At 47.2% G+C, this 21,677-nt stretch overlaps 1 protein-coding gene across 1 annotated transcript in view; it reads right to left on the reverse strand.

The window, feature by feature from the left end:
* Positions 1-21,677, reverse strand: part of MYO18B (myosin XVIIIB) — a 235,613-nt gene that overhangs the window by 34,176 nt on the left and 179,760 nt on the right. The window contains exon 39 of the mRNA XM_049788082.1: positions 2,948-3,078. Within this exon, the coding sequence (XP_049644039.1) occupies positions 2,948-3,078 (131 nt within the window). The remainder of the gene's footprint in view (positions 1-2,947; positions 3,079-21,677) is intronic.

The following is a 21,677-nucleotide window of genomic DNA, read 5'->3' on the forward strand; positions in this document are numbered from 1 at the left end:
AAATAAATAAATAAATAAACAGAACAAATTCCTGAGTCTGTCTCTGTCTCTGTATCACGCCCAATCAAATGAGGCGCATAATGAAGTCAGTCACAAAAGCTGGTGCTCCCTGGGGGCACATAGAGGTTACATTCACACTGTCTACAGATGCTGGAGTGTGCCATGGCACTGCACCTCAAGCAATCCCCATACCTTCCTGAACATGACAGGGCACACAGGAGCCTGCGCTGGCAGACCAATGGCCCCAACAGACGCAAGTGGCTGCACAGTGGCCACGCACCATTGACTCTGCGAGAAGTGTGAGGTTTGCAAAGAGCAGAGAAGGGAAGTGCATAAAATGAGGTCAGCTCATGTCCCTGGACTCGGGTGAAGAGATGGAGGCTCAGAGGGGCTCCTTCACCTGCTCCAGGTCTTGCAAGTGTTGACCCTCAAGTCACTGAGTGGAGACCATGCTCAGAGACATGCGGAGTTGGGGCTTTCCCACCAGCCCCCTCCACACACATGGGCAATAAGTTTCCTCAGAGCAGGTGCAGTTTTGCAGGCATGAGGGGCATCTCATCCACTCTCCAGCAGCCCTGAGGGATGGGTGAGGTCCAATTATGTCCCTAGTGGCAACTCAAGATGTGGACTAGGAAAGGGCTGTCAAAACCCAGCAAGGAGAGACACCCAAGATTTCTGTCTGCCTCAGGGACACAAGGCCTTAGAGACAGAGACGCAGAGGGTGCAGCTGAGAGAAGCAAGTAATACGGGGTTAATGTGAACAGTTTCTTGGACCTGGGAGGTGAGCAGGCACTTCCTACCTAGCCTGGAGCGTGAGTTTAGGGACAAAGAATGGGCACATTAACCTGCAGTGCCACATTTTCATGGAGATGTGAGGGGCACCCATTTGCTCAAGCTTCCCCTTTTCCCAAGCCACAAATGGAGCCGGAGGCTGACAGGAGATGGGAATGCATGAGAGAACCTCCCTAAGCAGGTGCCAATGTCATCTGTGACGCCACAGACCATGCTACCCAGCCACTAGCAGCAGGAACCGACCCTGCCCACTTCCCATCCCAGCCTTTCCCCAGCCCACAGCCCTCAGCTCTGAGCATGGACCCTCTGGATCTTTCCAACTCTGTGATTTTTACAGCGTCTCTTTATTAGAAAAGCAATTGCTTGCTAGGGAAAAGATAAATGTCTCCAAAGTTTGGCTCATTGGCAAAGGAAAAAAAAAAAAACTAGATTCTACAACCACTCATTCCCATTATAATTAATGCAAATGCGTGAGCGTTTCTATTCAAGGAAAAGCCGGCGCAGCATGGTGCGAGCGGGGAATGCCGGCAGTGCAGGGTGAGGAACACAGACGTCAGTTAGAGTGGCTTGGCACTGAGGAGGCGGGAGGAGGGGGCAAAGAATGGGAACCTTTCCTGTGGGAGCCCCCCAACCATGTCATCATGCCTCGAGGTAGACAGGGCCCAGATCATTGGGTCACAGTGAGTGATCTGGTAAGTAGATACCCCAAGTGTTCGAGGAAGCCATTTGTGCAGAGATGGGAGATTTTGCCCATAAAGACATCCAACCCTTTCTCGAGAGGCCAGAGAAGGGGTTTCAAGGAGCCTGTCACTATTTTGCTGACACTAAACAAGCACAGCTCTGGGAGGAGTGTGACATCTGAAGGCCTGTGTCCCATGCTGGCTGTGAGGACAGAGACTGCTCACCCTCAACCTTTGAATCCCAAACCCAGCTGGGACTGAGAGCACTGGAGGGTGAGCAGGCCCCTGCAGGTGCTTCAGAACACAGGCATCTCTCCTTCCCAGCATTTTCAGGGGCCTCTCCTTCAGACATCCATGCTTGGGCCTGGACTCCACTGGCCTATAGCTGGCGTCTCTGGGGAAGGACATGCAGCAGCAGGGTCCAACTGAGGTTCTTGTGCAGGAAGGTACATGGCTCAGTCATGCACCTGGCTTTCACAGTAGACATTCTTGTATTCCCCTTGGGCACTGTTTTCAAAGCTGCTCCTACTTCTGCCCAGAGCACTCATGAGGTGGGAGTGGGGGTGCCCAGAAACATCAGTCTACAGATGCCTAAGTGTGGGGGTAGAGAGATAGTTCTAAGGGTAACTATCATGTTTGCCTGCATTTTAATCCCTGGCACTGCATGGTGCCCTGAGCACCCCCCAAGACCTCTGACCTCCACCACTACCACCATCACCACCACTAGGAGTGGCCTCTAAAGCAAAATGAAATGCAATAAAATCTGGCTATTTCGGGGCTGGAGTGATAAAGCACAGTGGTAGGGCGTTTGCCTTGCATGCAGCCGACCCCGGACAAGTTTGATCCCTGGTGTTCCATCTGGTCCTCCGAGCCTACCAGGAGCAATTTCTGAATGCAGAGCCAGGAGTAATCCCTGAGCACCTCTGGGTGTGGCCCCAAAAAACAGAAAACTAAAACAAAACAAACAAAAAAAGAATTTGGCGATTTCATATATGTGAACTGTCTCACTGTTCTCTGCCCACTTTACAGATGAGAGGAAGCCACCAACCTGTTACCATAGGCTGGACTAATCCCCAAAGACACATACATTCTGTATCTCTCCCAAAGCAAGCAAGGCAGTAGGAAATAACTTTTTTATTTCAGGGAAAAAACTCCCTAAGCAGGTGCTGCTGTCATCTGTGTCCCCACAGATCCCACCACCAAGCCACTAGCAGCAGGGATCGACTGACCCTTCCCGCTTCTTGTCCCACCTTTTCCCAATCCACATCCATCATCTCCAAGCATGGAAACTCTGTAATTTTTATAGCGGGGGAACAGCCTGTGCTTCACCATTCCAGGCAACAACCATCCCTCCTGTCTTCCAACACATCTCTCCCAGTATGAAATTGGTGGGACCCCAAATCCTACTGACACGAAGGGTGTGGCTCGGCCTGCTCATGGCCAGGCAGTTCCAGGGGCCCCCGTTGCAAAATTACCTCTCGGCCTCGCTATCACTGGACACCACATCCTCCAGGGCAGCCTGCAGATCAGCAATGCGCCGGATGGACGTCTCCAGGTCAGCCTGCAGGGTCTGCCTCACCGCACCCAGCTCCTCCACGTACTTTTCCTGCAGATGACAGAGGGGAAACAACACTTTATGGGTGAGTCTGAAAGAGGGCTCTGATGGGAAGCCCGCTGTAGCATGAGCTATGTGCAGTGTCCCTACATTCCCAGAGAGAGGTGCACAGAGGAACTGGGGCCCATGTGCCCAACTGCTCTGGAGGTGCTAACTGCTGCTGCAGCCTGAACTCTGTTACCCCATGGATGGATGAAACAAGGGGACAAGCCAGTGGAAATCCCTGAATGCAGTGGGCTCTAGAAACCCAGGTCCTACTAGGTGTGAGTCTGGAGAGGGATTTGGGGAAAGGATTGGACAGGAGAAGTGTCACTTCCTGTCCCCCAAGTTCCCATCACTAAGACAGAGGGGGGTACCTATCCTGCTAATTCTAGCCTGAGCTCAACCCTGCCCAGCTTGGTGTTTGGCTCTCAGCCCCCTGTTTCACAGATGAGAAGCTGAATTTGTAGGATAATAGCAGCCCTGGGACCCCTGACTATCTCCCCCAATCCACACCTACTCACCCTGACTCTCTAATATTGCCCTAACTGGGTTCTGTCCAGTTCTTTCCAGAAGCCTCATTGTCCAGGGTGGAGATATGAGGCAGCACTCCATTTTGGAGGGTGTCCCAGTGTCTAGAGGGAAGAGACTGGGCTGCTGTTAGTTCATCCTACAGAGCACAGAGTCCCACAGAAGAAGCTGCCCCAATGTCCTGAGTGCCCAGTCTAAGAACTGAACCTTAAGTGTGTCTGCTGGGATAGGGTGGAAGCACTGAGCCAACACTGTGTACCCCAGGATGCCCTGGGCAGAGCTACTGAGGACCCAGAGACCCTGAAAGAAATGCATGTGCATCACTTGAATACAATCAGGCAGACAGTAACCATAGAAATTAGGACTGTGGCTATGGGGAATATTTCCGTGAAAGAATGTTGATCCAATGAGATAGGACACAGCAATGCCCATATCTGTATGCAAACAGCACAAGTCCACTTGTAGAAACCTGGAGAATATTTATGGATGGGAGGGCGGGGGTGTGATGGAGAGGGGTTTTCTCTGAAGCTGTTGCAATTATATAAAGTTAATTTGGTTTTCCAGAGCTGCATCTCCATGGTACTGGCAGGTGTGGGGAAGAGCTTCCCAGCTCTGCACTGGATAGGGTGGAAAGTGGGGGCATGTGGTGCTGGGGACTAACCCTGGGTCTCCTGCAGTATATAAAAACCACACTCCTGGGGCTGGAGAGATAGCATGGAGGTAAGGTATTTGCCTTCCATGCAGAAGGTTGGTGGTTCGAATCCCAGCATCCCATATGGTCCCCCACACCTTCCAGGAGCAATTTCTGAGCGTAGAGCCAGTACTAATGCCTAAGCGCTGCTGGATGTGACCCCCCCCCCAAAAAAAAACCCCACACTCCAATCTTTGAAATCATCTCCCCAGCCACAGTTTTTGTTTGCTTTTTAAAAGACGACACACATCCTAACCAATATGTGCGAAGGGATAAAAATCTAATGGCCCCATCAAAATGCAGCTCTTCCCCCATCCCACCCATTTAACCCACCAGCTGCGGCTCCTACAACAACCCAATTCCCTCTGTGAGCTGGTAGTGTTCCTTTCTCCCATCCATAGATGAGGGAAACAAGCCTAGACAAGTCCCTCCCAGAGCTCTCCTGATGTCCTTCCAGGAAAGTCTGGGGTTCTGTATGGACATCACCAGGACATCAGGGACAACCAGGGTGCAGCACATAGCAGACGGGGTCAGTCCATGTATCTTTATAAGTCTGTGCCTTTCATTTCCTTTTTTGAGGGGAAGATCAGGGACAGCGAGTGGGGTGAAGTGAGAGAGGTGAGGCTAAGCAGGAGCTGACCAGAGCAGGAGTGCATAGTGGGGCGGGGGTTGTTCTTCCAGGACTGGATAGAGACACAGTTATGCCAGCCACATAATCTCAACTTGGAGGTGAACAGATGAGAGGGGACTGCAGGCAGGGTTTCGTGCAGGAATGAGAGGGGCGAACTTGCCCCGGACACCATCTTGTGGGTTTAGACAGAGACTCAGGAAAATGCCTGGATACATAGTAATGCCAGCCATCTCTGGGAACCTTGGCTCAGGCTCAGCTCCTGCAGAGGGTGTCAAGATGCAGGTAGACTTCTGGGGCCCAGCATCTCAGTCCTGTAGGCATAAGCCATAAAGAAGCCCATATCAGGGGCTGAAGTGATAGCATAGCAGTAGGGCATTTGCCTTGCACGCGGCTGCCTACGTTTGATCCCCAGCATCCCAAATGGTCCCCCAAAGCTAGGAGCAATTCTGAGTGCAGAGCCAGGAGTAACTCCTTAGCATCACCAGGTGTGGCCCAAAACAAACAAACAAAAAATAATCCCATATATGAGCCCTTTAATCACACACTGACAGTTCCTGCTTGAAATGTGGACACTAACCCAGGTTCAATCCTCAGTCTGCCATATGGTCCCCAATCACTGCCAGGAGTGATCCCTGAGTACAGCCAGGAATGATCTCAAAACAACAATAAAACAAACAAAAAACTTGCCATTTGGGAGATTCTCAATCCACAGTAGGATCAAAGCTCAAGCAGAAACAAAGGAGCAGAATATATTGCTACCAGCTCACTAATGCACATATAATCTGCAAAATTCTGTGCACTTGCTGGGCACCTTCACACGTGGCAGGAGAATGGAGAACCACTCACCTATATTCAACTCCCAAATCCCTCCCCCTATAGTGGAGGGGAGAAGTGTTCATAGGGTAACTGTTAATAGCAATGAAAAGATTCCCTTCTTGTTGAGGCCAGAATGATAGTACAGTGAGTGGGGCATTTACTGAATGCGGCCAACCTGGGTTCTATCCCTGGCATCCCTTAGGGTTCCCCGAGCCACCAGGAGTGATCCCTGAGCACAGAGCCAGGAGAAAGCCTAGTGCAGCACCTTGTGTGGCTCAGAACAAAAGCAAACACACAAAATTATCCCTTCTCTTTCCTTAGGAGCTAATATTTAACTCCCACTGTTGGTTTTCTCTGCCCAGGTCAGCTCAATCTCTGGGGTCCTGTCTCATCTACCCGAGATCAATCTGAGTCCATTCCCTATGTTCCCATTCTAGACCAGACTATTTGAAAAATGTCCTCCAATGGGAATGTTGCACTGGTGATGGGGGGTTTTCTTTACATGACTGAAACCCAAACTCAATCATGTATGTAATCAAGGTGTTTAAATAAAATTAAAAATAAAAATAAATGTCCTCCAACATGATCAACATTCATCTCATTCTTTTGGTATTTTCTTCTGATGAGGGAAAGATCAACAGAAAATATTCTGTCATAAAGCCTGGAACTCGAACCAGTTACACAGGCTGTGTGTATAATAGTCACATATCTCCACATAAGTGTGCATGACTGTCCCTCTAAACCCACACCTTGTATGTCCCGAGTGCACATGTCAGAATCGATCATCGTCCACATTTCCTATACAGGCAGGCACTGTGCGGTAGGTCTGCAAAACCTTTTCACAGGCCCCCTTTATCTGAGGCTGAGTCAAGGACTCTATAAACACATTTAATTTCAGAGTATTAAAAGAGCAGCAACTGAGTTACAATCTCTGTTTAGGCGAGATAGCAGGGGCTTTTTCTTTTTCTTTTATACACTTCTCTAGACTTTCTGCAAAGACTCTGAATGACTTTACTTATCAGAAAGTCACACATTTTGGTTGTGGATGCCTCTGTGCCATGACCTCCAGGGCCATCTGCTCCTGCCTTTTGGGGGTGGAGTCATTTTTCACGAACAACCTGGGTCTTCACAAAGTCAAGTCACTTGCCAGAAACACAAGACCAAAACACAATGACCTAGAGGGAAGTCGTATCTCCTGAACCCATGCCACAGACCTTCCCCCGTTGCCTCTCCAACAATGTGTGTATATGTTTGTGTGTGTGTGTGTGTGTGTGTGTCTTTATATTCAACTAACCCAGGAGAAATAAGGCAGCAAGGGAGAATGAAATCCCAGTGAGCTGTGTCCTGGCAGAGCTCACAGGCCTATTAGAAATGGGGTGAGCATTGATAGAGTATTCAGTCCCAGTTGGGGAAAGGAAAAGAGTTGGGGTTCTCAGAAGAGACCCCCAAAGGATGCATTAAGCAAGTTATACTGGTGATGTGGAAGAGTGGCATATTGTTATATATTTCAATAACACTAAAAAAAATGAGAACTAAGCTGCAACCACTGAACTTTGTAATGTGCCTGCCAAGATGGCAGGCAGGGGGTAAAGGAATGGGTTAGGGGGCAGGGATAACAGAATATGGGAGCACTGATGGAAGGAGTTGGAACTGGTGGTGGAATTGGTGTTGAAATATTAAATGTCTAAAACTCAACTATCCATAACTTTGTGAATCACAGTTCTTGGATTAAATAAAAATATTTTTTAAAAAAGAATATTATTAAAAAAAAAGAATATTATTAAAAATGGAAAAGGCAAAGCAGAGAGATGGGTCAATGGACCATGCTAACACTTTGCAAACAGGAGATCCAGGCTTGCCTCCTGGCACTGCATGGTCCCAGCGCCACTGGGTGTATCCTGCACCCCCATACAGAACAGCTAAATATGGCTTGGAAACAAAACTAACAAACAAACCACCAGAGACTGAACAAGAGCTCAACCTCCATAGGAAGAGGTCTGGGGATAGATGGCGGTCAGTCACCACTACTTATCCTGTTCCTTCATGATCATTCTGCCATTGCCTCCATCTGTACTCAGGACACGGCAGCAGAGACAAAGAAGCATCTCACAGTCACTTCCTCCCTCAAGGCAAGCATGTCTAATCAATCACTGCACAGACTCAGAGGTCACTCTCCAAACCATCACAATAAGCTCCACATCTCAGGGCTGCCTAGGGCTGCCCAGTATTCCCTTCACAGGTATCCACTGGGAAGGAATAGTTTTTAAAAAGGTAGATTTTCCAGGGGTGGTGGTGGTGGTGAAGGTGTCACTGAGTGATTTATTTTCTCTGAAAAGGGGGTGGAAGGCCAAATAAATTTAGGAGCCTTTGCTTGAATGATCCCACTCCTCTAGGAAATGTCTCCTTGGTTCTTAATAAAGACACAATAGAGCGTATATTGTTCTCCTTAAAAATATATGACTTGTATAGAATGAAGGGAAATGAGGATGAGAGAGAGAGTAAGTGAGTGAGTGAGAGAGAGACCAAGGATTTATGTGCTTACTTACACATGGAAGATTCCAGTTCTACCATCAGCCCTGCACAGTTCCCCTTGCAGTTCTAGGCGTGATCCCTGAGCAGAGAGGCAGTATTAAACCCTGAGCACTGCTGGTGTGCCACAAATCTATCTCCCACCAGAGAGGGGGAGAAAAAAAGTCAAGAGAAAGAGAGAAAGTGACAGAGAGAGGGAGAGATCGAGAGAAGGAAAAGAAAAGAGAGAGATAAAGTAAGGGAAACTAAAATCCCACCACATTTAGGGAGAGACACTGGTGGCAGGCTTGGAGGTGTTGGGGAGGGGCAGAGGTGCCAACTGGGACAAACAGTATGAGATTGAGGAAAGTCATACTGATATTTAAGCAAAAGGTGCCCTGAAGCATCTAAGAAAATTTTCAAGTGCCACTAAATCTTTCCTTACCTTCAGTTTTCCATCGATGAGGAGAAAAGTATTATTATTATTATCACTCCTGACTAAGAAAGTTTCAAAACCAAATGGAATCATGCAGAAAGGTAGGCATTTGGTCTACCTAATCCAGTGGCTTGCAAGTAATAAATAACCAACTTCCTTCCTTTGAAGTAGACTGCAAATATGAAACCTGCAAATAGTCGAGGCATCTCTTTCTTTTTTTGCACACCCAGAAAATGAAGTCCAAGTATCTGATGATGCTTTTTGACTGAAGCATGGTGGTTTTATACCATGCCTCACAAGAGCATGTATCAGACAAGAAGAGTGAGAACACACTAGACCATTCGACCAAAGGAATTTAATGTGGAGAAACAATAAACTAGAGAATGAAGAAGATGAGAAATCAAGGTGGGGAATGAGCAACAGCAGCAGGATGATGTTAGAAGTCTGAGATTGGAGAAAGAGTCAGGAGGTTGGGCCCACACATTGGTAATTTAACAGGGCTACTCAGAGGAAACTGGCTCTCAGGAGGAAGAAAGTTGCCAATGGGACCCAGATGTAAGAGGCTTAGTTGCTGTCAGGGATACCCCCCTCTCTGCTCTCCATAGCTTCCAAGTGCCCATCACTCCCTAAAAAGTAAGAAATACTGTTTCTGCAATTCTAGGGCACAGCAGAGGTGGGACAAGATCTGAGCGCCAACAGGAAAAATACTACAGCTACACCATGGCATAGTGCATATTGGCTCAAGCCAGGCTCTATTACAAAAGAAAGATGAGGGTATTGTCAATTTGTGACAATGCAGGGAGCTGTGCCCTTACAGGATTTACACACTTTTCTCTGTGTTTCTAGGGAAACGTCATAAGAAATCCAGAATTATGATGTTCCAGTGTTATGGAATTCAATGCAAGAGTGCAAGCCCTTAGTTGCTTGTCATTATTTATTGCTGCATAACCAATTGCCTCAACACCTAGTGTTTCAAAAAAATATCAAGTAGCATCCACTGTACTCTCCAGGTTTCCCACCAGCTGAGAATTCAGAGAGGAGTGACTACTCTGTGTGCTTCTGGCTCAGGGAGGAGGGTCTATGCCACTCACTGACATCTCAAATCATGTCCACATGTTAACTTGGGTAGCAAGTTGAATTTTGCACATGTGATTCCATGAAAACTCTTGATATGAGCATAGCACCCTGGATTATCTGGGTGGACCCTAATTATAACCGCAAGTGTTTATAACAGGCTGCCTAGAGGGTCATGGTGAAGAAAGCATCTTTGTGATGGTGGACTGGGAAAAGAAAACCAGGGACAAGAGCCCAGTAAAACCAAGGCTCTAAAAACCAGGAGAGGCAAGTCATGAATTCCCTCCCTGGAATACCAAGCTCTGCTTGGTAACCTTGAATTTTTTCCTTCTATTCTTTATATATATATATAATTTAAACACCTATATTACAAACATGATTGTGGTTGGGTTTAAGTCATGTAAGGAACACCCCCCATCACCAGTGCAACAGTCCCATCATCAATGTCCCAAATATTCCTCCTCCCCACCCAACCCCCACCTGTACTCTAGACAGGCTTTCTATTTCCCTAATATATTCTCATTGTTAGGATAGTTCTCAATGTAGTTATTTCTCAAACTAAACTCATCACTCTTTGTGGTGAGCTTCATGTCGTGAGCTAGAACTTCCAGTCCTCCTCTCTTTTGTCTCTAAAAATTATTGCATTTTTATTAAAACCCATAGATGAGTGAGATCATTCTGCGTTTTTCTCTCTCTCTCTCCTACTTATTTCACTCAGCATAATAGATTCCATGTACATCCATGTATTGGAAAATTTCATGACTTCATCTCTCCTGATGGCTGCATAATATTCCATTGTACATATGTACCACAGTTTCTTTAGTCATTCATCTGTTGAGGGGCATCTTGGTTGTTTTCAGAGTCTTGCTATGGTAAATAGTGCTGCAATAAATATAGGTGTAAGGAAGGGATTTTTGTATTATATTTTTGTGTTCCTAGGGTATATTCCTAGGAGTGGTATAGCTGGATCATATGGGAGCTCAATTTCCAGTTTTTGGAGGAATCTCCATATCACTTTCCATTAAGGTTGGACTAGACGGCATTCCCACCAGCAGTGGATAAGAGTTCCTTTCTTTACACATCCCCGCCAACACTGCTTGTTCTCATTCTTTGTGATGTGTGCCAATCTCTGTGGTGTGAGGTGGTACCTGATAGTTGTTTCGATTTGCATCTCCCTGAACCCTAAAGACTCTACCAAAAAGCTTCTAGAAACAATAGACTCATATAGCAATGTGGCAGGCTACAAGATTAACACACAAAAATCAATGGCCTTTATATACACCAATAATAATAGGGAAGAAATGGACATTAAGAAGACAACCCCATTCACAGTAGTACCTTCAAAACCAATACTATCAACTCTGGTTATGTGTGTGCATGTTGTGTGTCTGTATATCTGTGTGTGTTTGGGTGACACCTTGCAATTGTTAGGGCTTACTCCTGGGTCTGCTCTCAGGGATCACTCCTGGCAATGCTCAGGGTGCTGGGGATGGAACCCAAGTTGTCCACATTCAAGGCAAGTGCCCTACCTGCTCTACAATTGCTCTGGCCCCTCAACTCTGGTCTTGAAGTTACCATGTTTAGGGCCTCCTGCAGCTACTATCCCAATGTGTCCCAGGTCACTGTCAAGATGACAACTAGGACTGTGGTGATCTGAAGGCAGGCCTGTGACTAGAGCATCCTTCCACAATAGGCTTACACATAGTTTATTGGCTGGAGGTCTCAGTTCTCTGCCCTGGTGCCTGGAGTTCCTATGACAAGCCACCTTAAAACAAGGAACAAGAGCACATCACAGGAGAAAGCAAGGCAAATGCCAAAAACCTTCTATGGAAGGCTAGGCTCAGAAGTGGTGCATCCCAAATTGGACAGTCTTTCACTCACACAACCAACTCGGGTGCAAATGGGAGGAGGTGACAAAGAGGTGGGTGATCATGTCCTGGGTGAAAATCTCTGGGGGTTCTTCTGCAGGCAATCAACACAAGATACTAGGTGTTCTTGTTATACCTCTATCTGGAGGAAATGGTCACAACCACACACACACACACACTCTGAAGGAACTTGTTACACACACACACACACACACACACACACACACACACACACACACGAAAGCCTTGTCCTCCCACAGAAATTTTCTCCCTCTTGTCTAGAAATGCCCATTCCCAAGATTGAAGCAGGCAGGTAGGAATTCTGGCAATAAGTTCTTGGGTTGTAATAAAACCATGGATTTTGGCATTTGAAGAAGTTACTTTATGTCACTAGCCCCAAGTGCTATAAGCAAGTTATAAGTGGACCAGACCCACTTGGTGGACCCAGGAATCAAGATCTGATGCCTTTTAACAGGAGCCAAGACAGGCCCAGGGTAGGCTGGACAGAGAGAAGCTCCAGCAGGCACAGTGGCCAGGCAATGCATATTAAAGACCATCAACTGCTCTCAGCTCTCCCCTTGGCAACCACCCTAGCAACCGACTCTTACCTAGCTAGAAAGCCCTATATAAAATAACTTGGACCAAAGAAGAGATGTGTGGCTGCCTATATCTCCCCTTTTGAGATCTCTCTATTTGTCTCTCTAAAATTTCTAAATAAAAGCTATTTACTTCACTGCTGGTCTCTTCCTGAAGTTTTTTTTTTCTGTGAAGGCAAGACAACGGACCCAAAAAACATAGGTAAAAATTTAAGATGGACTTCCCTTTCCTTGTTAGAGCAATTCCTTGCTCTATCCTGAGTCCATGGCTCACTTCAGGTGTCACAAATCAACTTCCACACCAGGCAGAGCAAGTAGATACCAATTTGACGACAGTCTCGTGGGGTTGATGCGACGTGAGGTCAGTACTAGGTAGAAGCTCACAGCAGACTCTCACAGTCCACAGTCTCCTAGGCATTCCCGGGGTGGCAGAGGCAGAAAGAGAGAGAGAATGCAGCAGATTTTCTTCTCGGGTCAGCTGCCTCTCTTCTCCCTGCTTCACATAAGTCACCCGGGAACCCCCACTAGCAACAGTGAAACCTTACAAGATGAGTCCTGACTTGGCATAAGGTGACCACTGGGCTTGCAATGAGATTAAGGAGGAGACTGTAGGACTGTGGGCCCCTAATTCAATATGCCTGCTGTCCTTGTAAGAAGGGGGGGGAGGAATCTTGGAGGCAGAGAAGGAAGACAAGGAGAAGACACAGAGGTAGACATTGGAGCAGCTGGAAGTGGGATGGAACTGGTTCCATCAGATCCAGAGTAAGTTCTGTTTCTCTACTAACCTACCAACACCTCAAAGGCTTTTGGGACAATAAACTTCTGTATCACTAATGCACCAGTTCAGGACAAGTAAGTTACAAAATGGCTGCCAACTACCACACCATGTACTCTCTCCCTTTTCTTTCCTTTTTAAGTTTCTGGGCCCCATCAGGTTTTTATCCCGGTTCTGTGTTCATGGATCATTCCTGACAGGCTTGGGGGTATCCATAGAGGGTGCAGGAATAGAACCCAGGTCAGCCTTGTGCAAGGCAAGTAAGTGCCTTTCTTACCTTTTGTATTATCTTAACAGACTATCTCTTTTTTTGGGGGGGGGGTCACACCCAGCGGTGCTCAGGGGTTATTTCTGGCTTTGCACTCAGAAATCACTCCTGGCAGGCACAGGGGACCATATGAGATTCCGGGATTCGAGCCACTATCTGTTCTGAGTTGGCAGCGTGCAAGGCAAATGCCCTATTGCTGTGCTATCTCTCTCTCTCTCTCTCTCTCTCTCTCTCTCTCTCTCTCTCTCTTTCTCTCTCTCTAACTCTCAGAGAACTATCTTTCTGTCCCTTCTTTTTTCTCTTGTTTTAGGGCCATACCAAGCAATGCTCAGAGATTACTCCTATCTCTGTGTTCAGAGATCTCTCTTGTCGGAATTTGGGAGGTCCATATGTGGTACTACTACCAGGGAATGGACCCAGGTTGGCAGCGTGCAAGGCAAATGGCTTCCTCACTGTACTCTCCCTTCAGCCTATACCTTCCTCTTAGGGAGGGGAAGTTATACTTATAATTTATATTTATGGAGGGGAAGATATAATCAGGAGTTACTTCTGATTCTGCACTCAGAAATTACTCCTGGCAGTTTGGGGAACCTTATGAGATGCTAGGGATCCAACTTGGGATTGAGCGTGCGCAAGGAAAGCACCCTATTACCATCTCTTTGGCCCACACTCTTCATTTTAATTATTTTGATATGTGGGTCACACTCGGCAGCACTTGGGTTACTCCTGGCTCTGCGCTCAGACTGTTCCTGGCAGGCTCAGGGGACCATAGAGGATGCTGGGATTCTAACCACCTTTCATCCTGGGTCAGCTGCATGCAAGGCAAACACCCTACTGCTGTGCTATCTCTCTGGCCCAGACAATCTCTTTTTTATTTTTAAACAACAGTAACATTTATTCTGGGGTTCATTTTCAAGAATCTAGAAAGTAAAGTGGCAAATAAAAAATAAATACATGAAAATTGTTCTCAAACTCTGAGTCTTCTTGAAGTGAAGGCGAGCAGCTTCCTCCCATTCTTTTATACTCCTGGAAGCCCTGGCAGCCACAACTACATCCGACAACTGCCACCAGATCAGCTCATAGGTTCAGCTTCACAGATTCTAAAATTCCTGGAATACTCAACCACATATGAGGCAACATGACATCTCCAAATTTTTCGATACTGACACCTCAGTAGGAATGTACCAAATTATATGTCAAAATAGCATAAAATCCACCCAAGGTCAATAAATAAAGCCAATGATAAAAAAAAACAAACCCTCACTTAGCTACAAAACAGCTTAGTGAAATCTTCGAACAATGACTTTATGACCCTATGGTGATATACAATTTTTACAGATTTTCTTTTACTACAGTTTTTTTATTTTTATTTATTTATTTATTTATCTTGGTTTTGGGGCCACATCCAGTGATGCTCAGGGATTACTCCTGGCTATGCACTCAGAAATTGCTCCTTGCTTGGGACGCTGGGGGGATCAAATTGTGGTCCATCCTTGGTTAGCACATGCAAGGCAAACACCCTACCACTTGGGCCACTGCTCCAGCCCCGCTACAGTTTTTATACTGATAATTCCATCACAATTTAGTTGTAGCAAGCAATATAAAGTAAGTTATTTTGTGCCTGCCAAGGGCAAGCTTGGGGTGGATGGGAAATGGGGGACAATGGCGGAGTAATGTCACACTGGTAGTGAGACTAGTGTTGGAAAATGGACCAACAGAAACATCTGTATTATGCTCAACTTTGTAAACCATCATTTTAAAAAAAGTAGAGGAAGTGAAAAAAATTGTTCTCAAGTCAGTTAGTCAGTTACTTGGAGACCATTCCCTCAGTGAATGACCTGAGTGTACTAGTTTCTGCAGATCAAAATGGATTGAGCTATGCAGACAAGTGGGGGACTTTAACAGGATCTCCCACCCCACCCCACCACTCCCTTCCAAGCTCACCATGCCACGAGGTTCTGGAATCCCAGAGCAGAGAGAGCTGGGAACTCTAAGCAGTCATTTCCTTCCTTTCTCATTTTTCAAGCTGATTGTTTTAAAATGCCCCCTGGCCATTGCCTGAAGGTTTTGGGAGCCTTCTGGGAGGTTAATATTTTAAGTAACTTGGGCTGTTCAGAAATATAGATGATAAAGCTCTTGCCTGGGAAAGTCTAAGAGGTGTGCCTTTGTGTGCCATTCACAAAGCTCATTAATATCTACGATCAAGAGCCATCACCTGGGCTGGAAGCTGAGGCTCAGGCTGGAAAAGCTGTGGCCTGGATTGCAGGACCCTGGGGGTGCCAGAGGCAGCATTAGAGCCCAACTTATCTCAGTACTAGAAAGAGCACTTCCCATTCACCCCTTCTTTTCTCACTTGGGAAGAGAAGCTGGTCTGAAAATACTGACGCCAGGAACTAGAGAGATCAAATAGAGGTAAAGGCACTTGCTTGGACCTAGCAGACTAGTTCGACACCCCAGAACTGGGTGCGGTCCCTCAAGCTCCAATAGGGGTCACTCTTGAGCACAGAGCCAGGGAATAGGTACTCAGCACCTCCAGGTTGGATCCTACCCACTTACATCCAAATCCAACCAAGACCGACCCTCATTCCAGCCACATAAGCAGCAACACTCAAGAACTGGAATGCTCGTGGTGAGGAGGAGGCTGTGGACCTGATTCTTACCCGTCTTGATGGTTAGAAACTGAGGGACTATCTGTCCAACCAGTGGGGATAAAACAGGAAAGGGAAGTGTTGGAGATAGGGCATGGAGGTACCGAGGTAGCACGCTGCTCCTGAACCTCAGAGCCACAAAGCTCCCCCAATAAAATTGAAAGCAGTTTCTCCCAAGTTTCCTGCTACTCTGAGGATTCAGTGCCCAGAGCCCTGTACCAGCCTCTTGTCATGTGGCAACTTTAGAAATGGGTTAAGAAGTCCTGATGTGGAGCTGGAGTGATACGGCAGTGGGTAAGGTGTTTGCCTTGTACTTGGATAACCCGGGTTCAATCCCCGATACCCTATATAGTCCTTCAAGCCAGCCAAGAGTGATTACTGAGTACAGAGCCAGGAGTTATTCTCCAGAGCACAACCTAGTGTGGCCCCAAAACAAAACAAAAAACAAAGCCCTAGTGTGAGGGCCATACTCTGTGCAAGAGGACACCCTAGCCTGAGGACTCAAGCCCCACTCCCATTATCACTCCTGACTCCTCATTTACACACCCAAGAGCTTCCTAGAGTTGAAGGGGGAAAAGCAGTGGAGAAAAGGCATTTCATTTTTCTGCTCAAGCGCAAATATGACATATCTGTGTCAGCCAATTTTCCTGACAGAAGAATAATTATATCAACATAATTAAGTCTCAGATGTGAGAATTATCTGTGCCACAGACACGGACAGGACACCCCCACCCCAGAGGCCCATTGTTCCAGGCTATCATTATCAGGCCACCTCTGACTTGGCTTCTTTCCATTTAAATGGAAATGAAGCTCCTATTTCTTTGCAGCCTACTGGTCTGGGTGATGACAGAAATATGGGAAAATAAGAAATCTGGACCTAGAAACTTCTCAGATGGCCACTGGGCTTCATCCCCAAGGTGGTTCATGAGAGAACCAATGTTTACACTCATCGGATCTCTGTCCTGTGTAGCCTGTCAATACAGGGGTCGGGTCCTCTGTGACATCTTTCTCCCACTTCCTGTTCCCTTACCATAGACCAAGTCTCCACCATTCTTTCCCAAAAAGTCTTGGAAAATTTCACTCATGGTTCTGGCAATCTTGCCAGTGGTGTTCCATACACCAATCAAGGATGACTCTTATGCCTGCTCCTGGCCTCTCCCACTAGCCTGCAGAGCCCTTCTCTGTAACCCTGAGTTTTTACCAGCTCCAAAACATGCCATGATCCTTCATACCTCTGTGCCTTTGCACCTACTATCGCTCCACCTAGAACACTTCCATGCTCTGACAAGTGAACTCCTATTCATCCTTTACAACCTTTACAAGACCCATTACAAATCATGACATTCTCCCCAGAAAATGAACCAGTTTCATCCCTATGGTTCCAGCACTTCCTAGCTTCAATCTCGAGGAATAGAGCCCATCAGATAAAAATTACTTCCCAATGTCTAATGACTTTTAGATCCAACTCCTTATGAATGAGCAGGGTTATTTTCAGCTTTGCACCCAAGTGCCTACTGAGGCATCACCACTTAGATACACCAACTCGAATGTTCCTTGCTCTAAATTCATGACAGGCGTAGTCCGGATCTGGCTCACATCACAGGCCTAATTCACACAGACAAGGGCTTGCAAACTGCCCCCGTCACTTCTAATAGGACCCCGGAGCAAGCTTGTCACCCATTTTCCTGACCCTCTGTGTCCCCATCAGTGAAGTGGAAGAATAACACTCTGGTCATCATGGGTGGAAAGTTCTGGAAGAATCTCACTGGTACTTATCAAACATTAGTTATTGCCTGTGTCCTGAGAACTACTGGGGAGTGGAACAAGATGAGGGGTGCCTCTATTATTTTTGTTTGTTTGGGGGTGTATCTCACAGTGCTCATACTCCTGGCTTTGCACTCGGAAATTACTTCTGGCAGTACTTCAAGACCATATGGAACACCAAGGATTGAACCTCAGTTAGCTGCATACAAGGCAAACACCTTATCTGCTGTACGATTGCTCCAACCCCATTCTATTGAAACTTTCTGTCCTCCTCCATCTTCAAGGTTCTCTCATACCCCAGTTATCTGCCTGTTGTGTTCCTCCTTTGTTACTCACACTCTTGTGTGACACCCCCTCCTCTTTCCTGTCCCTTCACTACCAAAACATGCTCTTAATTGTTGCTCCCTCAGCACCAGGCAATAAGCCATGTCATGTGCACAAGGATCAGACCAAACCATGACTGTCAAGAGGTCTCATCCCTATAATACATGTGTGCCCAAGGGCACCCCATGAGAGAGTGCAGACTCTGTCCATGAATTTTGGAAGAAAGGGATCCCCAACCCCAAAATTGCCACCCACCCCAGCAGTGATGGCAAGGACCACTTCCCAGCAGCAATAGCAGTTCGGTGCAGCCAGGGAGAGATGGCCAAGGAGCCAACCAGACTAGCCCTAAATCTATGCTCTCAGCTGCTGGCATCAGTACAAAAATTTCTGGAGGTATTGCCCTTGACTCTCCCAGAATACCCTTCACCAACATGGTCCAAGTTCACCCAGGAACTTTTGATCTCCCAGTAATGCTAGTTGCTTACCTCTGTCCCCGACAAAGAATCGTCACCAATAATGCTTGCATGCCCAGGGAGTGTCCCTGGTGAAACCAACTTGAATCAATAAGTCTCTCAGGATGAGACAATGTCCTTCTAAGAATGGATTGAGGAGAATGAGCTTTGAAACAATGGGTACTGGCAATCCAACTCCCACCCTGGACTTGCTCCTGCCTGCACACTAGTCAGCAGCTCTGGGTGCTGGAGAGAACACCAGCTGCAGTGGGAAACTAAAATCAACAGCCAGAGATGCTGAGACACAGCGGGTGGGCAGCCTGCACATGATAATGACCCGAGATGTGACAGTGATTTCAGGACACATCTGTTAAGGTGAGAGGAGGTTACAGAGAGACACAACAATAGCCAGGCCTCATCTTCGAGGAAAGAAATGTTCTGCCACCAACTGATTGACAGATGGGCCTCTATGGTAGTGTGGGTGCTAAAGCCTTCACCCTTCTGTTTAGTGGGGAAAGTTCAGAGGTTTACCCACTGCTCTAATTCAAGAGCATGGGAGGCATGACGAGAGGGATTCTTGGGGGATTTGACTTATTTCTAGGCCTCAGTTGGCAGTACTTTGGACCACTCCAGGATCAGTGCTCGGGGGCCTGCTGGTGGTGCTTAGGTGACCATGTGGTGCTGGGAAAAACAGGCCAGCCTCCCTCCTGCAAAGCAATGCGCTGCCCATTGAACTATCTCTCTACTCCCAAATTTATTTTCTGGACTACAGAGCTCTGAGCTAAAAAGCAGGGTCCTCAATGCCAGCATTCTTGGCCTCTGGGGCAAGGTAAGCCTTTATTGGGGGTGAGGAAGTGACTGTCTAGTATTTTCCAGGATATGGGGTGGCTGCCCCTGTCCTGTGCCTTCTCTACCCACAAGATTCCCAAAGCCTGACCCTGAATTGTGCCCACCAATCTCTTATTTTGGTAAAATATCCCTGGAGAGGCCAATGAGAGCCCCTAAGGTTATGGTTTATAGGTTCTTTGAGCAAAGACTTGAGCTCTAGCTTGACAGGTGAATGCAGAACCAACCAGCTCACTGCAGGGACCTCATCTTACAAATAGGAAATACTCTCTCCCCTGACTTTCTGGGGGTCTGGAAATAAGCATGAGGGTGGCCAAGGGTCAGCTCCTTCAAGCAAAGATCCCAGGCAGGCCAGAGGCATTGGATGGTTGGACATGCATCTTTTCTGGTTGTGCCTCACTCAGAATCTGCCTTGTAGCAACATCCCACCAGCGCCCCCTCCCCTGTCCCCCTACCCTGGAATCCCTGAGTGTGAGAAAAGTCCCAGAGCGATTTCTTCTCCATCTCTAAATCTTTCCCAGGATTCGAGCCTTGAGCAAGTCATTTGAAGTCTCCTTTATAAAATGTGTAAAATAGAGATAAAGCTCGTAAAGTTGAAAGTGCAGACTTAATTAGGTGGCTCTCAAAAATCCCTCTGCACCCTCCCTGGTGTGGTGTGATGTCCCCCAGCAGGTAGGCAATAACTCATTAGCCCCAGACGCCCCATTCCATACCCCAGCCCTTCAGAGGATGCTTCCCAGGGCAGCCCCACAACAGGACAATGTCATTTGCCCGCCTGGGTCCCCAGGGGCAGAATAGAAAGAGAGAAACTCCCTCCATACACTTTTGTGACCTTCTGAGGGATGGAGTCTAAAATTTCATGGGCCATAGTGCTGCTGGCGGCTCACTTAACCATTTTTATTTTTATCTCTGCAGAGAAGGAAACAAGTGCTCCACATCATGCCTGCTCTCTGCTCCTCTGTGTCTCCAGCTTCTGGTCTCTTGCTGAATCCTCGTCTCATCACTCCCAGCAGCAACCAACTGGATCATCTTCTCCTGCCCACACCTGATGAGCCTGCTCCCTTCTCTCTCCCCTCCAGGACCTGGGTTCCAGGCTTCCCAGGCACCTGTTCTGGTGGCTTTTCTATCAATTCCCCTTTCTGAGCCTCTGAGCCAAGGTAAAAAGAAGGCATAAGCCTCACAGGCTTTTTCTTCTCTCTTTTTGCCACCAAAAGAACAAAATGCTGTTGTCCTAGGGAAGACTCGTGGTCTGAACTAGGTAAAGCTGCATCTTCACCCCCGAATGGATCTAGCTTTGAATGGAGTCCATGGGGATCCCTAGACATAATAGGCCTTGTTTTTCTGTACAGTTCAAGGGCTTGTTGAAATGTTTTCAGCTTGAGTGGTCTCAAATACGGGACAGCAAAAAAAAAAAAAAAAAAAAAAAAGCCAGGGATAGCAAACCCTGGCTTGGGGGGTCAGTTCCAGAGTGGACCTGCTTTTGTTCCACTTTATGGAACACAACTGCCCCATTGTGGCTGCTTCAGAGTTTAGAGGTGGAGGGAGAGGTGCTGACTGCTGACATAGACAATTTGGAAAATGTTTATGCTCTGGGCAAATGTTTATGTTGAAAAGGGAAATCAGCCCCCCCCCCCCACCAACCTTGGTGGGTGCCCTGCCCCTTAAGGAAGTCGTCACTGCCTCGGCCCCACCTCTACCCCTACCTCACGAATCATTGGTGTTATCGTAGCGGAAGTCCAGCCCTCAAGGACTCTTCTTCCCCTCCCACTTCCCATCCTATATAAGGGGGTAACGAGGGACCCACGAGGTCTTTGATTCTGGTGGGAATTCATAGACCCTGACCATTCATAATGGTCAGTATTAAAAGCACTTTTTAAAGCATCTGCTGGAACTCATACGCCTCTTCATTTCTTTGCGCCGGGCAGCTAAAATTAGGACTTTCGAACCTTTCATTTTGGCGAGCCAGCCAGGAGTCCTCACTCATTCTGCCCGGCACAAAGCTATGAAAAGGTGTCTGGTGAGTTCTGATGTGTGTATGTGTGTGTGTGAGCACGCTTTGCTTCGTGTCTGTCTTAGTCTGAGATTATGTTGTATTCTGTGTCCAGTGGGAAGCTAGCTTTGTGGTGGTTTGGCAAATGTTATGAGCTCTTTGCTCGATGTGGAAACCGAGTAGAAGCAGACTTTGTTTCATAGGGGGGTTAAAGTCCCCCCGGGTGACTAAGGAATCTTCCACCTGATGCGTTTCCAGGTGTGTGTGGTTCCCCATCTGATGCGTATACCAGATGGGCAAGAGGTTGACGAACTTTGGCTGCTTAGGTCACGACCCTGGTGGTACCCCAGGGGTTTAGTAAGAGCAGCTGGAAGACGTTCCGAGCTGCTGAAG

The sequence above is a fragment of the Suncus etruscus genome, chromosome 15 (assembly GCF_024139225.1).
Source record: "Suncus etruscus isolate mSunEtr1 chromosome 15, mSunEtr1.pri.cur, whole genome shotgun sequence".
Lineage (NCBI taxonomy): Eukaryota > Metazoa > Chordata > Mammalia > Eulipotyphla > Soricidae > Suncus > Suncus etruscus.